This window comes from Gnatocerus cornutus, chromosome 4, assembly GCF_029298725.1.
Source record: "Gnatocerus cornutus isolate USDA-ARS CGAHR chromosome 4, icGnaCorn1.1, whole genome shotgun sequence".
NCBI classification, from domain to species: domain Eukaryota; kingdom Metazoa; phylum Arthropoda; class Insecta; order Coleoptera; family Tenebrionidae; genus Gnatocerus; species Gnatocerus cornutus.
This window is the reverse complement of record NC_142236.1, coordinates 18,109,658-18,134,764: the sequence shown is the minus strand read 5'-3', so window position 1 is coordinate 18,134,764 and position 25,107 is coordinate 18,109,658. Positions and strand designations below refer to the sequence as shown.

Sequence of the window (25,107 nt, the reverse complement as noted above, 5' to 3'; positions counted from 1 at the left end):
TCGAAAATTTTGGCTTTGACTTTAAATTAAAATAAATAAAAATGTGTGTTTTTTGCCCGATAATTTTGCAACTTGATGGAGTTAATAAACAACTCAAAAATAGTTATCTCCCCAAATTTTATAGCAGTGAAACCCAAATTACATAATGTACACGAATTTTAATAAAAAAAGTCCGAAATTTTATCTTTTTTTTTAAATTAAAATTTTAAAAAGGCGGATTTTTGCCCAATCATTTTGCAATTTGTACAATTTGGTACACATTTTTACACGACTCAAAATCGTTATCTTCCCAAATTTTATAGTTGCAGCACCAAAATTACAGAAAATTTTTATTTCGACTTTAAAATGAAAAATTTCTAAATTGTGTATTTTTCCCCAATCATTTTGGAACTTAGTAGAGTTAATTAACGACTCAAAAATAGTTATCTCCCTAAATTTTATAGCAGTAGCACCAAAATTACAGAATTTACATAAATTTAAATAAAAAAAGTCCGAAATTGTTTGACTTTAAAGTCAAAATTTCTAAGATGTGTATTTTTGGTCAATAATTTTGCAGACTTTGTTGAGTTAGTATAAAACTTAAAAGTAGTTAATTCCCTAAAATTCATAGCAATAGCAAAAAAATTATAAAAATTACACGCGTTTTAATGAAAAAAGTCCAAATGTTTATACTTTGACTTTAAATCAAATTTTCTAAAATTTATATTTTGTGCCCAATAATTCTGCAACTTAATGGAGTTAATAAACGACTCAATAATAGTTATCTTCTTAAATTTTTTAGCAGTATCACCAAAATTACAGAAATGACATACATTTTATTGAAAAAAGTCCGAAAATTTTTGCTTTGCCTTAAAACTAAAATTTCCAAAATGTGCAATAATTTTGCAGCTTGGTAGAGTTAATGCATGGCTTAAAAACAGTCTCCCCAAAATTTATAACAGTAGCATGAAAATTACAGAAATTACACGAATTTTAATGAAAAAGTCGAAAATTTTGACTTTGACTTTAAATTAAAATTTTTAAAATGTGTGTTTTATGCCCAATAATTTTGCAACTTGGTAGATTAATAAACGATTCAAAAATAGTTATCTCCCCAAATTTTATAGCAGTAAAACCGAAATTACAGAATGTACACAAATTTTAATAAACGAAGTCCGAAATTTTATCTTTGGCTTTAAAATTAAAATTTCTAAAAGGAGGTAAATTTTTGTCCAATAATTTTGCAATTTGGGCGAGATAATACACGACTCAAAAATCGTTATCTTCCCAAATTATATAGTTGCAGCACCAAAATTACAGAAATTACACAATAATGTTGCAACTTTGAAGAGTTAGTATACAACTTAAAAATAGTTAACTCCCCAAAATTCATAGCAATCGCAAACAAATTATAGAAATTACATGAATTTTAATGAAACAAGTCCAAAAAATCAAACTTTTTAAAATTTGTATTTCCTGCACTCAATAAAGCCGTCATTAAGACCTGGAAAACGTTTATTAATAGAGCTCATTAATGAACGATTTTAGACCCTTAATAAACGGTTGACGGAAATACTCAATTAACAAACAAGTTGGATAATGAAGGCGATTAATAATCGCGACGTTTATTAAATATTAATAAATGAAAGGAGATAATTAATCGCCCATTATCAAACGAGTTAGTTGCAAAACTTTTCCATCGAATATATTTTGAGGCAATTCTACTTCCCAACAGCACAAAAAATCGTTCGTTAAAAAATGTCATTACTGAACGATTTTAGACCATTAATAAACACTCGACGAAAATAGTATTAATGAATTATTCACTCTAAATAGTGTTTTAATGTGACTTGACCCAATTTGGTATTAGTGCGTTAAAGTAGCTATTACGAGACTAGTGAGTTAAAGTGGAGACTGGCAAACCCAGAATCAAAAAATCATTGATTCCTTCCATTATTAAATTTAATCGCACACAAAGCGCCTGTTAAATCAATAATCCCCCGTGTTTGGTTAATGACAAACAATTCCCTATCAGGCCCGCACCAAATTCTATTAAATAGTTGCAAGCACTGCCAACATAACAACATTCAGATTAGATTTATCGCACCAGCCATTTCCCAAACAATGGTCCCGAGATTCTCCCATAAAATTAAATTGAAACAGACTCGTTTTATTGACTTTGCTCTTAACTGAGGTTAATCCGATTCACAAAATCCGCGCGCAGTTTTAAAACCTTCACTGCAATTCCGCGTAATTACATCATCCGTCCGATGACCAATCCCAGTGCGTAAATCAATAAAATTAATATTCCTAATGAGCCTCAAGGTACTTGAGTTTTGCATAGCACTTCTGTTCCGTTGACATAAAAGGAAATGCGTACAGTAAAATTTGTACGATCCTGTCGCGATCCGTTAAAATGTAAAAATAAGTTTCCTATGATTTCGAGTTCATCAGCCGCGGTTAATTAATATTATCATTTATTTTTGAAAATTATTTCCGGTACACATAAATTCGTATTTTTAGGCGGGAATGCGGCACGGGAATGAATGGGACTGTGATTTGCCCCCGTGTTGCGATATTGACACTGCGCCGGAAATAATTCCATTTCTATTTAAAACTTTTTTTAGCCTTCCAATGGATTAAAACGATCGGCAAAGCGCTGAAATCAATTTCACTAGAGAACGGAGTTTCATCGGAATGAATAATCAATCAGAGGTCGACTATTTTGTTTTGCGTACAATGGGGGAATGACACAATGTGGCTATTAGGGGATGTGGGCCAGTGGACAATGACAATACCGGAAATCTTTTGAAAAGAACTGTAATTGTGGGTAGTATTGATTTTAACGAACGTGTTCGAGTCGGGTATTAAAATAGTTCAAATGTACTGGAAGTGGGTCAAAACAACAGTCTGGATTTAGCGGGAATAAGTCGAAGAAGCGCAGGAATTGGACCACTTTCGCTTCTTGGTTTTGGGAGGAAAATGGAAAACGGTCGTGTCAGGGTTATGTAAGGAGTCCAAAAAAATTGAAGAAATTTGATATTGGTGAATATCAATGGTGAATTATGTAATCGTAAAAATAAACAAAAATAAAGGATTTGAAATAATTCGAAAAATCCGAGAAATTAAAAAAAAAGTATTAAAAAAAATTACTACTTTTTAATTTACCAATTTGTAGAATTGTAGAAAAAAATCGAGCCAATTTAAAAAATTTTATTTAGAGTTACCAAATTTTGTGGAAATTGCCATCTTACCTATATTTGATTTTTAAATCTAACAAATTTCAAAATAATTAAAATAGCTTTAGAAATTTTCTACAATTTAGGCAAACCAAAATATTCTGTTATATCTCGAAATTTTGAAAAATTACCACAGTCCATTTTTTCTTAAAAACAATTGTCAAAGTGTTGTCTTGTTGGTTAAACGAGTCACTAGTTATTTTATGTGTATTAGGTTGGCAATGTAAAAAGTCAATTGTCAGTTGTACGTCATCCATTTTGTCGTAAACGCGCTTGCGCTACAAATTCTCCTTTTTTTCAAATTTAAAATTCAAAGTTTATATAAGTGGACGAAAACACGGTTCCGAAGAAAATTTTGGATCATCAAAGGGAAAAAAACGGTGAAGTTTATTTTACCAAATGTGTCAGATGCATCCAATTTACAGAACAAACAACGAATCAGTTGATGGGCCAACTTCGTTGTGACATCATCAGCACCATTCCAGCACACTGGCATTACGTTCAAGTTAGAGCCACAAAGGGACGAGTTCATAAATCCTACGAGGGTCATTCCAAAAGTTTTGAGATTAGAAGAAACAAGAAGGGTGGGAAGTTATCTGTTTTCATGACAATAACAGACGACTATTGGTGACTATACCACAAAAATTTCACTCACCCCTCTAACCCTTTAGTCTATAATAGAAGCGCGAATCAGTCATAAAAATGAAACTGACCAGAGAACATTTCTGGGCGATGATCCTGTACGACTTCAAAGTTGGCATAAAGGAGGAACGGTGCCTTGAAAAATGAAAAGGGGCATTTGGGGATGAAAGTCCTTCCAAAGCAACGGCTTACCGCTGGTATGGTGAATTTCGGCGCGGACGTGTAACATTGACGGATGAAGAAAGAAGCGGCCGACCTTCAACCGCAATTACGTTAATGAAAACGTTAATGCTGTGGAGGAACTAATAGTGAATAACCGTCGAATCGCTTGTTGCGAGATTCAGCACATCTTAAACATTAGATCGGCAGCGTTTTTTTTTGCACCAACATCTGCGAGTAAAAAAAATTGCATCGCGTTGGGTGCCACACCAGCTGAGGCAGGAGCAAAAGGACGCGCGCGTAGATCGGTGCTGCTACATGCCAGATCGCTTTGAAGATGGCACTTCCAATCGTGTATCAGAGATTATTACAGATGATAAAACCTGGGTATACACCTATGACCCCGAAACCGATCGTTTCAGTGTCCTGATGACGCGATGCAAGCATTCCAGGACGAAGTTAGCGCGCTACCCTAAGAGGCATGGGCTGGATGCTTAGGAATTGGTTCAAGCGCATGCACTCTTGCATAGAAGCTCAAAAAGCCTGTTTCGAAAAGCTGTAATAAACAGTTTTGATCTAACTTGTTCTGTTTTTTTTTAATCTCAAAATTTTTGGAATTACTCTCGTATAAAGGGTACATCGCAATCTTCCCATGTCTTTTCGCAAAGGCTAATTGGAAATCGTAAGTGACATGATTTCAGAAAAATTTTTGGCAGCATATCTTCAAAAGAAGACAGTGTGCGCATATCTATAGTGATAATGGCACAACCTTCGTCGGGACAAACAGAATGTTAGTAGATGAAGTACGAATGATGACACAAAGATCCAACGTTCAAGATGAAGATAAAGACGAACGGTTGGAACTCAACACCAGTTGCTCCTCAATTCGGGGGAATTTGGGAAGCTGGTGTCAAATCTATAAAGTACCATCTTAAGAGAATGATTGGATATTCAACACTAACTTACGAAGAACTAAGCACTTTAACAACGCAAATAGAGGCCTGCCTAAACTCGAATCTGTTGTACCCAATTGCTGTCTTAACTCCAGCAATCATTCTGATTGGTAAAGAGTTGATCACCCCACCAAGTCCAATATGTGACTAAGAAGATTGGAATTTATAGGAGTTGGTGCCGAAAATGAAACGATACTTTTGAAAAATTTGGTTATCGGAATATTTGGATTTGCTGCAGCAGCGCTACAAATGAAAAACAGAACAAGAACACATGAACAATGGAGATTTGGTTATCGTAAAAGAAGACAACATAAATCCCAGCAAGTGACCAATTTCAAGAATCAAAAAAGCGTATCCAGATGATGATGGAATTGTTCGGGTAGTGACTCTTGAAAAACCAGAAAAGACGACGATCAAACGAGCAATTGATAATTTAATTCCCCTCCCAAAAAAAAGGTGAGGAGAAGCAACCAAGAAAAACAGCATCTGTTCCCGTGGTGGCAAGTTTCTCGAGATCAGTGGTGGTAAATTTGACAAAGTCAAAACATCTCAAACCGTATTCTCAACCTCATGAGCTCAAAGACGCCACCGACAATTTGTAAGATCTTCAAGAATCGGAAACTCAAATTAAATAAGAACTTGATGAAGCCAACTAGAGGAACATCAGCCAACAACAAACGGAGTAGTACCTAGTAATTATAGAGGTTGTAGGTCTTTGGGTGGTACAAAAACTGATAAATTGTCCGAAAGTTTCAAAAATACCAAAGAGGAACACTAACAACGAGGCAATAGAGCTGCAACCACTGCGCCTGGACCATCAAGTCCCTACCAAAGATGCCGCCCCCCAAGATGTTTAACCATGAGTTAAACAGAAGATTTTTGGTAATCCATGAGGGCCAAGTAATTCGGAAAATGTCACAGCAGACCGGGTCACTTGGTCAGCGGTAACCAAACATACTGTTGTAACATAATTAGCATAATGTGAACAAATGGTTTAGAATCTCAGTAGTCAAATCAATTATAATTGCGTATATTATTGTGAATAGTTTTGGTAATAAATTTAGTATTGAACTTTTAACCCCGAGTTCGTTAATCACTTCTGTTTGATCATAACAGTGAAGTATTGCCCATGAGACGTGAGACTGCGTCTGTGATCGAACAATTGGATTTCTTGTCGTTTTGTACAAAATTTGTTTCAACTGCAGCTTTTCTGACATTCGAAAATTTCCAACCACTCGCCATAACCTCAAACTTGATCTAGGGAGATTTTAATATACGGGTGTTCCGAAACAACATGTTTTAGAGTGGTGCAGTTCGATCTTTGAAGGAATTTTGACATTGACAATTGTTGTCAACTTTTGGAAAACTTGATTCGTTAATTTAATGGACCCTAAGTTTGAATTTTGCTTTAAATTTTAGTTGTATTTATAAAAATACAAAATTTTTACATAAACGAAACATTTTAAAATTTTCGTTTTTAAAAGTTTTGAAAATAAATTTAACACTTCTTAGGTACGTCTATTTCAATATTGATTCTTTCTGTATCAATATTGATTGTACTCTTAGTCAACTTTTTTTTCCACTTATTGCTTTCGTATTGTCGGGAAAATCAAAGTGAAAATCTAGGAAATAAGTTTTTATGACATACCCACCCATTTTGTGATAGCTTTCAACGAGTTTAACGACTATTTGTTTATAACTTACGCTGTTTTTTGAGCCAAAAAAGCTTTTTTAATTCAATTACCACTTCGTCTTTTTTTGACTGTAAACAAAGTCGGAGCTTTTTAAGTAAAACCTCAAAATTTTATTGTTTTAAGATTAAAACAGCCAAGGTTACGAAAATTTATACATTTTGAAAAATGTTGCCTTGTATCAAAATGATTCTAAAACTTCTGCTTTTTGCTCTAAAATTTTAAAATTTAGTACTGTACATTTTAGTACAGAAAAATTTGTTTGTTTTAACAAAATCTACCATCTGTTTAATTTCATGTACTTATTTCTGTGACACCCTGTGTAGCCTGTAAATTTCACCGTTTTGGCATTAAAACTGTAAGAATTCTAGAAATTTATACATTTTGAAAAATTTTGGTTAGTTTTAAAGCAAAATATCCTAAAAATTTTGTTTGTTTTTCTAAAATAATGAAACTCGGCACACTTACTAAACAAGTTAAATCTGGTAAAATCTGTAAATTTTACTGTTTTAGCAGTAAAACTGCCAAAGTTACAAAACTTAGTAAAAAGTGGTGCAAACTTTTGGTCCCTTCAATATGAAAATTTCTAAAAATTCTGTTTTTTTGCTCCGAATCTTTTATTTATGCATACCTAGTCGAAAGTATCATAACTTCTAATTTTTAGTGTTTTGGGATTAAAACTGCATAACTTAAGGAATTTATTAGAAATAAGTGTAAATTTTGATTTGTATTCAAAAATGATGATTTCAAAATCAAAATTCCAAATGTAAACTTTTAAAAATTCTGTTCTTTACTCCCAAATTTGTGCACAGTAAATAATCGAGCCCAAAATAGTTTGTACAATCTGCGAATTTTATCGTTTCAAAATTACAGAAACTAAAAAAAAGAAGTAATGAAAAAAATAAAAATAACATGTTTCAGAAATGGAAAAATCAAATAAACAAATAATGAACCAAAAAGAATTGACGAAAACGAGGGAATTGAAATTGGGCATTAACTATTATTTGAAGGATTTACTACGAAATTTCTACCTGTATTTTAAGTCTGTTAAATATTAAAATTTTGGAGCAAGAAACAAAATTTGTAGAAATTTTCATTTTGAAGACGATCCAAAAATTTCTACCACTTTTTCTATCGTAAACCATCAAAAATTTAAAATTTTATTGTTTTCAACATATGTTTATCAACTGTGCAAAGATCCAAAATTTTAGAATAAAAACAGATCTTTTAGAACATTTCACTCTAAAACAAGCCAATATTTTGTAAAAATTTCTGTAATTTTGACAGTTTTAACCCCAAAGCACTGAAATTGGAGGTTTTACTATTTATCAATGGTTTATTAACTGTGCTCAATTACAACATTTTAGGCCAAAAGACGGAAGTTTTAGAAATTTTAGTTTTAAAGGCAAACCAAAAACGTTTTCCACTTTCAATTGGATTCCGTAACTCTGTCATTTTTAATACTATTACTATCATTAGTCAAATTTGAAGGTTTTTCTATTTTCGACTTATTTATCAATTGTACTAAATTTCTAAACTTTAGAGCATAAAACAGAATTGGTAAAGTTTGCAGGTTATAGATACTATTTTAGACTCCATTATTAACTGTGCTCAATTTCAAAATTTTGGAGCAAAGTACAGAATTTTTAGAAATTTTCATTTTGTAGTGGAAGCAAAATTTTTCGTTTTGTAACAGTAAAACTACTTTTGACCTATTTATCAACAGTAATAAATTTTAAAATTTTAGAGCATAAATCAGAATTTTTAGAACATTTCATTTTGATACAAAACAAAATTTTTCAAAATGTGTGAATTTCCGTAATTTTAATCCCAAAAAAGTCAAATTTTTCTATTTGACTATCAGCTGAGCTTAATTCCAAAATTTGGGAGCAAGAAACATAATTTTTAGAAATTTTTATTTTAATTACAAACCAAAATTGTCATTACATTCTAACTTTCGTAACACTGACAATTTTTAGTCTAAATCCTAATTCGAGGTTTTACTACTTAACAAATGTACTAAATTCCAAAATTTTAGAGCCAAAAGTAAATATTTAAAACATTTTACTTCAAAACAAACCACAATTGTTCAAAATTTTGTATAAATATCTGTAATTTTGACAGTTTTAGTCCCAAAAGAGTAAAATTTGCATATTATACTATTTTTGATTTGACTGTCAGCTAAGCTCAATTCCAAAATTTGGGAGAATGAAACAAAATTTTCAGAAGTTTTCAGTTTAAATTCAAACCAACATTTTCATGCATTTCTATTAAGCACCGTAACTTTGACAGCTTTTATCCTAACACAATAAAATTTAGAGTTTTTTTAATTTTAGATGTATTCATCAATTATGCTTAATTTCAAAATTTTAGGTCTACAAACAGAATTTTTAGAACTTTTTACTTTGAATCCAACCAAAATTTTTCTGTAATTTTGACAGTTTTAATCCTAAAATTAATTTAATTAATCCTAAAACGGTAAAATTCGCAAATTATACAAACTATTTTGAACTCGATTCTTAACTGTGCTCAAATTTGTAAACAAAGAACAGAATTTTTAGAAGTTTTCATTTGACGTTTACAATTCATGAGGCCAAAATAGTTATTTACAGTCGCGTGTGGTAATTTACATTTTACAGCGCGAAATCAGTTTAAAGCACGACGGCGTAGCCGGAGTGCTTTAATGATTGAGCGCTGTAAAATGGTTAACGCACAAGAGTTGTATTAAACTTTTTGGCCGAAAAACTTGAATTTAAATAATTGGGTTCTTCAAAATTCATGAGAACTGTCACATCTGACAATTGTAAATTGCATCATCTGTCAATTCTGTCAATTTTGTAGTTGGTGCACAAAAAGTACACAAGATGGCGCTCTATAAAAAATGTTTTAATATGACTTTAAAAATCGAAATATTGTCTTAATTGAGATATTAATTTAGGTAGATTCCACTTTGGTGATCAATCTTCATTATGGTAAAGTGATTTTAATTTATAATCGCATCTGAAGAGCAGACGATTTGGTCAATTTTTACCGCACGGCGTGTGTAAACGTCCAGGGCGCTTGTAAATATAATGTTTCCGAAGATGTCAATTGAATGTTAATTTGACGTTTACAATTCATGAGGCCAAAAAGTTTATTACATAATAACTGTTTTAGATTTATACTTTTAAAGTTTTGGTTTTCCCAAAAGTTTAGTTTAGACGAAATTTCAAAGAAATAAATTAAAAAATTGTAAAATTTTAAAACAAAAAATTATAATCAGTCCTTTCATTTTTACGAAGTTGTTAAATAAACTTAGATTTAAGAATCTTTGCAAAACTTCTATTGTTGCCCGATAAAAAGTTAGTTTTTGAAAACATTTTCAAAATTTTCAATTTTTTATTTTATCGGACAGTAAAAAGTTAATAAAGAAGTTTCTTCCTGTAAATAAGTCAACAATTTTTAGAAATTGTATAAAATGTTTTCTTAACATACAGGCTGTCCCAGAACTCGCGCCCCATAGAGCAAGGGAGGGTGCCGACAGCAATACAGAAAGTAAATTTCAAAACAAAAATTGACTAAGATTAATAGTATTCAAGAACTGAAAAAAATTTAACAACCAATCCCGAAAGCTTATTCGAGAAGTGGAGTAAAAGGCCATCCCAATTTCCTAGGCAACGAGAGTCTAATATTCATCTGACCAATGGATGATAGTATGTGTTCATAGTTATCAATTTTCAAATTCTGTTCAGCTTCAGGATTGGCTACAGTTTTTTGTCTTATCTCGGTAATTTTTTGAGTTAAAAAATTATAGTTTCGAAATTTTGGTTCAGAATTGTTGTCTCCATAAGCCCTTTTTCTCTGGGGCGCGAGTTCTGGGACACCTGTATAGATGAACCCGATTAAAGTGCGAAATTCGAAAAATTCAAACCCCAAAAATTTTGAAATAATAATAATAATGATGTAAATTTCCATCGCATTGTTGATATATGCAGGCTAGCCCAATTCCTTCCGGAATTCTCCAAAAAACGTACCCATTTCGCCGAATTCTCATTTGAGTCAACGACTCCCTCGTAAACATTGGACTCCATAATAGACTCCAAGTCCAAAGTATATTTTCGTCACTCCACACTCTCTCAAATTTTTCCGCACATAAAACGTGTCTCAATCCACAACAACCCCCTTCCCCCAATCGAAGTATTAATCGCCCATAAATCACCCCCCGTCCGTCGGCTCGCGCCAAACTCACCCCCTCCCGTTTTTTCAGCTGTCTCTCCATCTCCCTTCTCCTGAAAAGTTAAGTAAAGCTCAGTCTTAGTTCGGTTTCGTCCTAAGTAACATGTGCGCGTGGGTCCGCGGGTGTCTCAAGTGGTAGGTGTCAATTATTTTGATAAATCGCCGCGATTTGAAGAGTTTAGCGCAAAAATAGCCCGCTATTTACGGATATGAATGATAATACGATGAATGAAAATTCCTCGGTAAAATTAGACGGCTTCTGGCACTGTCCACTGGTAGATTTAAGTAGTTTGACGCGAAATTTAATGAGATAATGAGGTTTTTATGTTGGTGGATGTTGCATGTTTCCATTGCGGTCGGATTCTTGCGCACAGTTCGTTTATTGTTTGTACAATGTTTGTACTCTTGTTTCAGATTTACAAGCTTTAAATAAATGCGTGCCTAAAGTAGAAGCAAACGATTTCCGCTCACGTCTTCGATGGTCCGACTTGGATGTTAAGAGGAGTGCTTAAAGCTGGAAACAATGGATCTTGGTGCGTGGATTTTCGATTTAAGTTTGGCTTAAGATCATTTCAACGTGTTGGTTTTTTGCTCTGACAGATGCGTCATTCTTTTACTCGCTTGCTTTCCAGCAATCGCTATTTTTAGGTGGCAAGCTAACCTAAAAAATATTTCATTTCGATTATTGGGGTGTTATTTTTACGGCAGTTCGAGTGGTTTCGGGGCGAGGGGAAATGAACTAATCATAATTTGGTACTTCAAAGTTTTGATTCTGTGAAAACCGTTTCCAAAATGGGCTACATTTGTTTGTTTTTTTTAAATGAGATTTCGAACTTTTGAACTAATGATTTAGAGAATTTGTGAATATTCGAGATTTTTACTTTTTGACTTTTTAAAATTTAGGACTTACTAAGTATTTTCTAGAAAACTCAAACTTTGAGCCAAAACATCAAACAATTTTTTTTTATTTTATCTTATGAAAATTTTAAATAATTCGTACATTTTTCTAATACTCAATATTTCTGGTCACCGATTTTTTAATTTTGTTTTGTCCAATGAAATTTTGATCATGAAACTTATCGACTGCTTGAAACTACAAAATAAAAATATGTCATTTAGTATTTAGATCTTTTAAATATTCATATAGATAAACAAAATTTTTTCGTTATAAAATATTGAATTTTGAAAATTTTGAAATTTAATTTTTTGAGTTTCAAATTTTGATTTTACAAAGTTCACCTAGAAGGGGCCTCTAGTGGGCCAAACCATCAAAATATTTGTTTGGCTATTTAGAATGTTATATTTTGGAAAATTTTAGTTAATTTAAAGATTTTTCAAAAACGCTATTTTGATGAGATGCATATTCGTAAAATTTTTGAAATTTTAAATTCATGAATGTTTGATTCAAAAAAATTTCGAACTTATAATAGCTTGTAAAACTCAACTTTGACCGTTTGAATATTCGTAAAGATGAACTAAGGTCGAACCTTTCGAGTTTTGATTTTAGAAAAGTTCTTTAATATGGAATATTTCCAATATTTATTTTTTTTAAATTTTTTAATTTGAAAATTTCATTTTATGAAACACATTCTAGAAGTATCAAATTTTGCGTCTTAAATTAGATAATTTTTTAATGTACAATTTTATTTTTAAGTATTTTGAAAATTTATACTAATTTGGAGCATTTTCAAAAACTCAATTTTTTAACTGTTGCTATAAAACTTGAATTTCGCTTTTGCTAGTTACTAAATTTCAAAAACTTTAAACCCGTGGATTTTTTTGGTCCAATGAAATTTCGATCTTATAATTATTCGGGAAACTCGGGAAACTTGTGACTTGAAACTGTAACATTTAATATTTCGATCTTTTGAATATTGAATATTCGTAAAAATGAACTAAAATGTCAAAGATTTTTTTTAATTATTGTATTCAAAGCTTTAATTTTTGAAAATTTTGAATTTTATTTAAAATATTTGAGATTTTTATTTTTATATATTTTTATGTATCTTATAAAACCAAAAATTAAACTGAGCAACTTGAAAATTCGAACTTTTGACAAACAATTTTCCATTTTATTCTATGGATATTTATTTAAAAATATAAATTTAGGAGAATGAAACTTGTGTTCAAACATCGAAAATTTATCTTGTTTTTTATTTTTTTACACCAAAATTTCATTTTATAAAATAATCATTAGATATAATTAGGGATCTGCTAATAGTTCAAAACTTCTATTTAAATTTTAGTTTGTTCAGATTTTAAAACTTCACCACTTAAAGTTTCAATGGTGCGAAAATTTAATTTAATTTTGAGATTTCGACTTATTGACAATTTTGAAATTTCTATTTTATGACCAAAAAATTTATGACTTATGATCAACTAAACAGAGATTTTGCATTTCTGACAATTTTTACAAAACCAAAAATTGTTACAAATTTGGAAAATGTTCTAAAATTTTTAAAATTAACATCAAGCAGGTTAGTGTAGTTTTTGAAAAATTAATTCAAAAATAAGGAAAGAAATAATAACTACTTAACAATTTTTTGCGGCAAGCATTTTAAACGGATGAAGTAAGAATATAAAATCTTCAAAAATTCAGAAGAAAGATTATCCAGAAAATAAGTCAGTCAAATTGATAGATTTCTAAAATTTGAAAAACTTTTGAACTTTCTGAAGACTCGCAGAGAACAGGCTAGGTAATTTCACGCATCAAAAGCTGAAAGAAAAAACGGAAATTCAAAAATGGTCAAGAAAAAATAAAAATTTTGAAAATGTTGAAAAAATGGGCCAAAATCAAATTTTTAAAAATTTAAAATTCTAGAATGAAAAAATCAAAATGATAATTACAGAAAACTGCATTTTATTATTCAGAATGAATTTCAAAATTCGAAAATGACGTCAAAAACTTTAAATATTTATATCAAAGTGACCATATTTGATAAGAAAAATTAAAAAAAAACAAGTGAAACTTTAAAAATTCAAAAATCGTAGATATGTAACAACTTCAAAATTTGGAAAACTTAAAAATATTAGAATGAACTACGATTTCTGACAATTTTATGGGGCAAATAAAGAGAATAGTTTATCGAACGATTAAATTTTTTGAATTGGTTGTTAGGAAGAACAAAAATCACAATGTTTACATTTTGAGATTGAAAATTTGTGAAAACTAGTATTCTGTAAATTTTCGTTGTCAAAACAATTAAAACACAATTTGATAAAAAAAGTCTATTTTTTTAAGAAAAAAACTCAAATTTTAAAAATTAAATTCAAAATTTTGAAGACTGCAATATCAGAATAAACTAAATTTTTTGAAAATTTATGTTTCATGTTTTGTTTTAGGGATTGTCAGTTATTTCTCTCACGAACAAACTTCAAATTGAAAATAAGGTTCATAATAAATAAATAAATAAATAAATAAATAAATAAATAAATAAATAAAATGACAAATCGAGGACAATGAAAAAGTTTAAATAATCTTCTTCGTTAATCAAAAATTTAAAGAAACGGATGTAGAAGAATAAAAATCACGGTTTTTAGTTTTTGGGACTGAACATTTGTCAAATTGAGTTTAAATTTGCATAATTCAGTAAAACTTAATCCTGGGAAAATTATTTCTAGCCTCACTTCTTATTTCACCTTCAAAGATTAAAATACATTTTTCTAACGCAGCACAAGAAAAATAACAATAATCCGATTTTCGAAAATATCAATTCTATTAATATAATCCCAAGGTCAAGAAACGTTGACATTTTTCTACACTTTGGTCCATCGGAGCCGGATACCGATATCGAACTTCTAATTTTACATTCCAAACGAGCACAACCGAATTCCTCGTCTTCTCAGAACTAACCGCCAGTTAAACATAACCTATTTTTATTTGTTTGTTTACAATGGTCTGCTCTAATTCTTCTCCTAACACAACAATTCCTCTAAATCTCGTGAAATTTTATATCAAACCTGTGACCACTGGCGATTGGCTCGAGTCCAACTCATTCGTTTCGCCACAACTTTCGACACCTTTTCGTGTAAACTAATGAAGTTGTCGCTTTGCTGTTTTTATAAAATAAAGTATTATTTATTGGTCGATCGGAGCTTGGTAATGAATTATTCAAAACACTTCTTTTAATTGCGGTAGCGTCATCAACTGCAACAAACCACAGACTTGCCGCAACGTGCACACGTGTTTTGTGGGTCGAAATTACAAGCTGAACTAATAAATGATAGGTGAAATGGAATTTCAGCTAAAATTAAATGGCTGACAAATTTGAAGGATTTGTGGAAGATGACGAGGCGGGTTTATTTTTACGCCCTGTATGCGGAGGGAACACTTGTTTTTACATCGTACCATGAACCCTTCGTGCCCAGCGTACAAAAACCCATTGTCATCCAGTACATAAATATTTACGAGAAGTCGCATCTTGGAGTCATTGCTTAAAATTCCGGCGGGTTTATTGATTTCTTTTTTTTAACTTTAGGTTCCCATTGTTGAAATTCAAGTCGTTTTCGAATTTCCGAGAAATTGTTGTTAAATTTCGAATTTTTTCATGTTTCTTTCAAGTAGTAGATTTATCTATCTATTTGTTCAATTTTATAAAATTTGCAATCAATTAAAATAACAAACGGATAACGGATAACAAGAATTTCTTAAACTTTCTATGATTTAGTCTCTTCATTTGCCTTTTTACATTTTTAGGAATTTGAGATTTGTCTGCATATTTGAAAGTTTTCAAAATTTTAAATTTTTGAAATTTGAGTTCATTAAAAATTCAAAAGAAAGATTATCCAGAAAATAAGTCGGTCAAATTGGTAGATTTCTAAAATTCGAAAAACTTTTGATTTTTCTGAAGCGCAGGCTAGGTAATTTCACGCATCAAAAGTTAAAAGAAAAAACCACAATTCAAAACTGGTCAAAGAAAAATAAAAAATTTTAAATGGTCGAAAAAACGAACTAAAATCAAATTTTAAAAAATTTAAAATTCTAGAATGAAAAAATCAAAATGATAATTATAGAAAACTGCATTTTATTATACAGAATGAATTTCAAAATTTGAAAATCACGTCTAAAACTTTAAATATTTATATCAAAGTGGCCATATTTGATAAGAAAAATTTAAAAAGAAACATCTGAAATTATAAAAATTCAAAAATCGTAGATATGTAATACCTATCAAATTCAAAATTTTGAAAACTTTTAAATATTAAAATGAACAACAACTTCTGACAATTTTAAGGGGCAAATGAAGAGAATAAATTGTTAAAAGTTTAATTTTTTTTTTGATTTTGTTGTTAGAAACAACAAAAATCACAATGTTTATTTTTTGTGATTGAAAATTTGTGAAAACTAGTATTCTGTAAATTTTCGTTTTAAAAACGAACAAATTAAAACACAATTTGATTAAAAAAATCTACTCTTTTAAGAAAAAAACTTTCTAAAATAAACAGTTAAAAATCGATAAGAGGGATTGTCAGTTATTTCTCTGAAGAACAAACTTCAAATTGAAAATAAGGTTCATATTAAATCGAGGAGCATGAAAAAGTTTAAATAATCTTAAATAAAATTAAATAAATTTGCAATCAATTAAAATAACAAACGGATAACGGATAACAAGAATTTCTTAAACTTTCTATGATTTAGTCTCCTCATTTGCCTTTTTACATTGTCAGAAATTTTCGATCTGTCTGCATATTTGAAAGTTCTCAAAATTTTGAATTTTAAAAATTTGAGTCATTTTTCTTTTAGTCTTTGTTTTACTAATATTCGTTGACTTCTATAAGTTGCTCTTTACTTATCTTCAAAATATTCACATTTTTTTTTAATTTGTAGATTTCCAATTTTTGCAAGTTTTCAAAATTTCTATTATTTACCACAATTTTTTGTTCCCTAAATATTTGTAAATTTTGGATTTTTTGATTTTAAAATGTCAAAAAAGTTTTTAACTCTTACTTATTTGTAAATGTTTTTGAATTTCTTAAAATGTGTCAAAAAGTACATTTTTTTTACTCGAATTTAGTTTTTGTTATAGATTTTTTTTTTAATGAAAATTTTCAGAACTTCTTCTTTCCTATTGGCCAATTAAAAATTTGTTATTTTGAATGTCTGTAAAATTTACGTATTTAAAGTTAAATTGATTGGGCAAGTTAAAAGACACAATAAATTTGGCAAAATTTCTAATCTCAAAAAGTTAAATTTATAGTCAAATTGGTCAAAATTTGACAAAATTTCCAATCTCAAATAGTCAACCTTGTGATTTTGATTCTTCTAAAACCGTTTCTTTAAGTTTTCAAATAACAAAGAAATATTTAAACTTGTGATTTTCGAAATATAGTTTAGTCTGGTATTTGAATATTTTTAAAATTTTGGATTTCAGATTATTTACCACTTTTGAATTTTAAAAATTTTAAAAATTTAAGTTTTTCTCGTAGTTTTTCTTCCATAAATTTTCCTAAAATTTGACTTTCCTAGTCTTATTTTTACTACTGTAATTTATTTTATTTTAATTTCTAGATGTAATTTTTTTAAATTTTTTGAATTTTTTTTTCACCGAATTTTGATTTTATTTGTGATTCTTTTTTGATCGAAAATTTTGACATTTTAATTAAAACTTTACTTATTTGACGTCAATAGAATTTTGTTTTTCCAAATGAATTAACCTAATTATATTTTTTTCTACATAATAATTTTAACTTTTGTTACTTTTTTGACCTCTAATTATGCAGGAAACTTATTATTATGTATTGCAAACGGCATTTCAAATTTTGAACTTTATTTTTGATGAGAAAATAGAGTTCTCTTTATTTTCACTTAGATTTTTTCATTTTAGAATCTACTATTTGAAAGTTTTCAAAATTTCTGATTTTGCACCACTTTTGATTTTTTTGAAGGATTTGAATATTTATTGCACTGTTTTTTCTTTTAAATTTTATTTTGGAGTATTCTTAACAGGCTTTATTTTTGTTGGTAAAAATGTTTTTTCTTCAATTCTTATATTTAAAATTTTTCAAAATGTCTTAAAAAATAGATTTTTTTCTCCAATTTTACTTTTAATAATAATTTTTGTTTTTTTTTGTAATTGAACATTTTCGAAAATTTGATTCTTCTCAGCTTTTGTCTAAATTAAAAGTTAAATTTTTTATTTCGTTAAAATTTCAAATTTTCAAAATGTTCGAAATTTTAAGAAAATAAGAAATTAAGGCAGTTTAAATAATTTCAGTTTTATAAAAATTTTCACGGCAACGAAATTTTAAGTTATATTATTTAAGTTTATATCTAGCGATAATTTTCTAAATTCTATAAATATAAAAATAAAAAATAACAAATTTTGATGATTTAGCTCAAACTTTCATTCTCCTAAATTTGTATTTTTAAGCGAATGTTTATTGGACAAAAATTTTATAATGTCAAAGATCCCATAAGCTCAACATGGAAAATTTCTTTTCAAAAGTTTAAAATTTGAAGTTGGTGGGAAACTTAGACACTCTGGACAAGTTCAATTTCACGACTATTTGCGGAATAAAATTAAAAAAAAATATATCAGTTCAAAATTTAAAACTGTATATTTTTTAATTTTTCAAAATTTTGAGTAAAATTAGTACTTTTTATGTCGGAAACGAAATTCTGACTGAATTTTAACTCTTATTGCTCTTCAAAAATTTGCCTTTATTTTTAACCAGTATTGATATTTTTTGTTTGCTTTTAACCTGTATTGATATTTTTTGTTTGCTTTTTTCATTCAAAAATTCATTTTTTTCAAAATCATTAAACTTATGTTTTTACGCCAAGTTTAAAAAAAATTATTACGAGAATTATTTTTACAAAATTTTTGTAATTTTGAATTTTTCAATTTAACAGTTGAAGGCCAAATGTTAATAAAATATTTTTTTTGTACAAGCGTCGTAACGACCGCTCTTCCTTCCTACCTACCGACCATAAACCCATGGTCCCTCCGTGCCCGGCGTACAAAGCCCATTCTCACCCATCGGCATAAATAATTACCAAGAATCTCATCTCGCCCCAGCCGCTTAAAATGCGCCACCTCTCGCATCCTGTCGGATCTTTGACTTCCTCAACGTCTCGTCCCATCACTATTCCGGTCGCGTTCCATCTGGGCACTTTTACCATTCAACTTGTTTACAGATAACCCATCATACTTCTCAGTGCTGTCCGACGCACCCAAGAGGATGGGAACCACCGACAGCGAATCAAAGCCCTCTCGTCGCAGCGCCATCCGCGGCTTCCTGCGCTCTGTGAGCTCCAACTCTGCCGACTCCAACCAGGAGCTCCTCATCATGGGCGAGCCGCGGCTGTCCGACATCGCGCCGGACCTGGCGTTCAAGCACCGCTCCAACTCGCTGAAGAGCAAGGAGCATGGAGATGTCATGTACAATTTGGTGCCGACGGAGGAAGAGGACGCGCTCTCCGGAGATGAGGTTCAATGAAACGTTTTGGTGGCGCGTCTCTAACTGCCTCTTTTGCAGGTCTTTCTGTCGGAGACCGCCGCGACGTACTACAACTACTCCCCGGGGAAGGCGACGCAGAGGAGGCACTCCATTGGGACGTTCAGTCGGGCGTCGTTCAAGGAGGATTTCCCTCAAGCTGTGGTGCATGCGACCTCGGATGGAGAGCCGGTGTCGCCGCTGTTTGATGATCATTCGCTTCGGCATGGATCGTACCCCAGGAAGCGGTGTCCTCGCTGTACTCGCGGTGAGTAATCTTTCAATGGACTGTGATTTGATAATAGACAATGATGTCGTTGTGTCGTTTAAGATGGGGCATAATGAGTTCTTTGAAGACGGTGAGACAATGAGTGCTTGTTGGGGGGAACGAAGTTGTAAACAGAATGTGGGGGGTTTAGGGGGCTTTTATGGATGTGGGTTAACAAGAGTGAAAACTTGTCTGGTTGTTACAGAAAAAAATGTTTTATCTACGCAAACATTAAGTTTAGATCATTTTCTAAATTTTCGTATATTTGAAAATTTGAATCATCTCTTAAAGTGGTTTTTCTGCAAGAAATATTTTACATATTGTTGGTTTTTTGTTTGAGATTGTCAAAATATCGAATTTTTTTACTATTTTTCAAAATTTGAATAATTAGTTTTAAATTTGAATTAAAAAAAAGATAAGTTTTGGAAAATACAAATTTCGCATTCCTAATGTAAAGTTTTTATTGTTATTTTTTTATAATGTGAGATACTCAAGAAATACTCAAACTTTCATTTTCAATTTCAAAATAAATTATCGGAAAAAAGTTAAATGTAAATTAAATTAAATTTAAAGTTTTGTTTCAGTTTCATAAGATCAAAATTTTAAACTCAAAACTCAAAATCTTAAAAGTTCAAAAATTGTAAATCACTTTTCAAAAAATCAAAAAAATTTAGCTGATGAATCAATAAGGCAGCCCAGATGACTTTAATTTTAATTATGCAGTTATAAAAATCTCTATAGTTCAAAATTCGAAAGATGTCAAATTTATCTATTATAAAAAAATTCGATTTATTTAATTAGACTTCATTTTTTGCAATTTCAGAATTTTGAATTACAAAATTATTCTTGATTTTGAGTTTTACATTCATATTTTGACTTAAATAATGTACATTTTAAAGATTTTTTAAAATAAAACCCAAAAATTAATTTTTTTCCAGCGAAACAAAATTTACGATAATTTTGATTTTCTTAATTTTGCATTGTAAATGTTTGGAAGATTAAGAGCATTTTAATCTCCGGGATCTTCGGAAGATTTTTTTCTTAGTTGCAAGTTCTAAGTTTTGAATTTTGAATTCCGTTTGACAATTTTCAATTTTGGATTTTTTTAAATAGACTATTTTTTAATTTTAAAATTTCGAACTATAAAATTAATCTTGATTTTGAATATTACCTTTACATTTTGATTTATAAATACGTATATTTTAGACTTTTATTACTAAATACTCAAAAATCCCCTTTTGCAGCAAAACAAAATTTACGATTATTTTTTTCGTAATTTTGATTTCCATATTTTTGGATTCTAAATTTTTAGAAAATTTAAAGCAATTTAATCATGAGAAGTTTCGAAATTTCGATCATTCTGTTCTTATTTTCATACGTCTATTTCTATTTTTTTAAATTTTTGAATCCCACTTTGTAATTTATTCTAATGCTTAAATAAATATTTGCATTGTTGAAGAAATTAATTGTAGAATTTTACTGCCCTAATTTTTTTACGATCAGACTTTCGTTTATTAATGCAACTTTGACAATTTTTTGAAAATTTGATTCTAAAATTTTTCAGAATTTTTAAAGCGATTTTTGAAAACTGAACTAAAAAAAATTCTTTGGAATTTTTTCTATGCATACTTATTCTAAAATTTATTGCTAGGAATATTAAAAACAGGAGTGTTTCTAAGTGTTTTAAAACGACTTTGCTTATGCAATTTTTTTCTAAGGAAGCTATTAACGCATCTAATGCAGAAACAGTTTGTTAACGCACTCAAAACGAATGCAGTTCCTACACCAAATTAGTAAAAAGTGCTAAAATACTTTTGATTTAAAATCTTTAATTTTGAGTTTTCAAATTCACTTGTTTTTGTTTTTTTATTTTAAAATATTAGATTTTAATATTAGGCTCTATTTTTCGGTTTTCAAGATTTTCTATTTAAAATAAAAATTTGTTGCCTTTTTGAGTTTTACCTTTCTTACTATCAGAAATCGCATTTTTCTGTTGCAATTTTGACATTTATTTTTATTTTAAAGAATTAAAGCTCATTAATTTTATAGCAAATTTACAAAAAAAAAACATCTCTGAATGTCTATTAATATTTTTCAGTTATTTTGATTTCTTTATTTTGGCTTTCAAAATTTGATTTATTATTTTAATTTTATTTTAATATTTTTCAGTTATTGTTTTGACATCCACAATTTTTGTAAAATTTTAGTAAGTTTGAAGTTTTGATTTTTTCGTATTTTAAAGTTTTAAATTTTGGATGAACTTTTGAAAATTTTAATTTTTAACTTTAGTTTGAAGCTATTTTGAAAATGTCGAAATTTTTAACTTTTTTTTTTAATTTTAAACTGCAGACTTAATGCAGCCATTCACAAGTAGAAAGCTAATTGTTAATATTTAAGGTTTTTAATTATGTATTTAGTTTTTGCCAGTTTAAAATTTTTAGTTTTAGTGAGGATGTGTCTTTAAAATTTTAAAATTTTATAATTGATCTTAAGAGCCATTTTTATTATAAAATATCTCAAATTGCATTAGAATCATATAATTCTATATTCAAGAATAATACTAAAACAAGTTTCATTATCAAACTATTTTTAGTGACTTTCATTCTCACAACAAAATGCATACTGGAATGAGAAATCACTAAAAATCGTTTATTAATGAAAATTATGTTTCAACTTGGATGCTAGAAAGCTTTTTATTTACGAATCTTACATTTTTTTAATTTGTTTCAAATTTTTTTTGGTAATTTTCAATAATTGTCTAAAATACTCAAATATGAAAAGTGCCCTAATAAACTTTTTTTACAGAAAATACATTTCAAATTTCAAAAATTTGTCTTCCATAATATTTTTGTTAATTTTCAAAATGGTTTCAAAATATTTTTGGCTTCCAATGGGATTTTAAAACATCTGAAACACGAGAAGTGACTGGTATGAAAAGTTACAGAAAATCGGTTAATTATGACACATTTCAGCACGATTTTTGGTGTCAGAATGAAAGTCACCAAAAATTTAGTTCAAATTTTTTTTGGTAATTTTTAAAATTTAGAAGACTCAAACGTCAAAAGATCTTGCAAACATGTCCTAATGAACATTTTTTTCACAGAAAATACATTATTAAATGCAATTGTGACTATTTGAATGTAAAAATTTTCGTTGTTATTTTCAAAATGTATGTACTTTTGAGTGCCAAGGGGATTTTAAAACATTTGAAATTCGATTTTAAGTGACTTTTATTCTGACACCAAAAAGCGTGCTGGATTGTAAATTCACTAAAAATCGTTTAGGAATGGTTCATTTCAGCACGATTTTTGATATCAAAATGACAGACCTTTATTTTAATTTTTTTTGGTAATTTTTAAAATTTAGAACACTGAATGTCAAATACACACATAAGTGTACTAAAATGGCCGAATAAGCATTTTTTTCACAAAAAATACGTTTTCAAGTGTAATTTTGACTATTTGAATTTTGAAAAATTTGTCTCTCTATCTTGATTTTCAAAATTTTTTGTATTTCTAACCTCCAAACAGATATAAATTTAGCGAAACTGTCAAATTTTCGAAATTTCGAACTGGAAATCAAAATTTTAAATCTCAGTATCCAATATTAATTGTAATGTTAAATTTCTGGTTTGCCAGCAATTTGGCGCGAAATTTAAAATCTTGCTTCCCGCGTCTTTGTGGTGCCTTTTCCTTTGTTTCTCTATTCCTTCCACCTCTCCGGAAATGCACCTCTTCAGGAAACCGATCAATTGCCACAAGTAACGTTCTCCTCACTTCCGGCAGCCTTTATTGACTCCAATAACCCTCAATTGCCTTTTCAATTACCCAACTCAACTTCTTATTTGGCGCTGAAGACTTGGAGGATATCCGTATTCATCTTAAGTCTTCTCACGTCTTCGCCCCCACCTAATCAAACGTGAATCGATTGTCCATCGCCAGTACTAATCGATCAGTGATCAGTGAAGCGCCCATCCAAAGTAAGTCAAAATGGGGTAACTCAGGGTAGCGGCGCCATCTTGAATCCCGCGCGTGACATCCTGAGCACGTGCATCTTCCACGAAAGGAGCGCCGGAAGTCGGAATGGATGAATTAATTGCATACTGATTGCTGCATCTACATGTGACGATTCATATTCAGATTGTCAACATCACCGGCACAACAAAATCCAAACTTCCGTTGAAAGCTTTCGAAATTTGTTTAGTTTGGCGGTAAAAGCGGCGCAAATTGGGGGCTTTGCGAGGGCGGCAAGCGTGCACTAATCGGAATTAGGGAGGCTTTCGGGGGTGGGTAATGCAATTTTAGACGCGGGGGCAGAGTTTCACCGACAGACCGAATTCCACGAAAACAACATGTCGGGACAATTAGAGTCGCTTTTTTTGGTGTAATTGGAGACTGTAAGAAAATATTTTTAATGGCCGATCCGGGATTATCGAAAACGTGTTCCGAGCAGATCCCACAGAAGTTGACAAGTTAAGCACGTCTGGGATTAAATACCACTGTCCGGATTGATCACAGACATGCCAATTGAACGCCAGGAAAGCGGGAGTCGGTTTTTATCGAAAATTTTCAAGTAGATTCACTTCAAGTGGGCAAAGTGGCCGCGCTGGGAGCTGTTTCTACCTACATCTGGGCAGAGAAATCCTAAACTTCACAGGTCAAGGGAACATCTGGGGAACATCTTTTCTAAAATCATTGCTATTACTTGGAAGTCATTAGAGAGGCGGTGGCAGAATCAATAAACTTTTTCAATTTGGGAGGATGACAATGGAGACGAGGGTAAAATGGGTCTATTTTTATAGAGATCTTTTTTGCGGTGGGCTGAATCATGCGGTTATTTGGAGCAGTGTGAACAGTACTCGAGAAATTGGATATGATGGAGTGGATTTAGCTTTATTCGGGATGAGAATTTGATTCAGTGCACATTCGGGATAATGAGGTGGTGTCTCAAAAACTTATCTGATACAATTACACATAATTTTGTACTAAAATATTAAAATTGTGTGCTTTTTGTTTTAGATTTTGTTAAGTTATTGGCCAAGTTTAATTTTTTTTGGAGTTTTTTGAAAATCCTACTTTGTATGAACTTTTTAGAACTTTGATTGACATTGAGATTTCGAGATTTAGAAAGATTCCAAAATGTTATACAAATACGAAAGCACAGTTTTCGGCTGAAGAGCGAAAATTTTTCGTATATCTAGAAATTCTAGACTCAAAAATGTTTTTTTTTCTCGTGTTCTAAAATTTTTTAATTTGGTAGACTTTATAAACATCAACATTAAAACGTCTGAATAACGGAATTAAAAAAAAAATGATTTGAATTTTGTATTTGTTGTACAAATATAATTTTGATTTTTTGTTTAAAAATTCTGAAACTTAGTACATTTAATACTTATAATCACAGTAATAATTACACCACATGTCACATATTATTATTCACAATAAAACTGTAAAGTTTACTGTGTTTAAAAGATTTTTTTTAATTTGGGTTCGTTCCATAAATAAAAATTTTTAAAATTCTAACTT

General features: G+C 30.2%; 1 protein-coding gene across 1 annotated transcript in view; it reads left to right on the top strand.

Moving 5' to 3' along the window:
• Positions 1-10,923: 10,923 nt before the first annotated feature.
• stumps (DBB domain-containing protein stumps) overlaps positions 10,924-25,107 on the top strand; it is a 39,497-nt gene continuing 25,313 nt past the window's right edge. The window contains exons 1-4 of the mRNA XM_088034325.1: positions 10,924-11,013; positions 11,293-11,411; positions 19,016-19,308; positions 19,357-19,582. Coding sequence (XP_087890451.1) covers positions 11,402-11,411; positions 19,016-19,308; positions 19,357-19,582 — 529 coding nt within the window. The 5' untranslated portion in view covers positions 10,924-11,013; positions 11,293-11,401. The remainder of the gene's footprint in view (positions 11,014-11,292; positions 11,412-19,015; positions 19,309-19,356; positions 19,583-25,107) is intronic.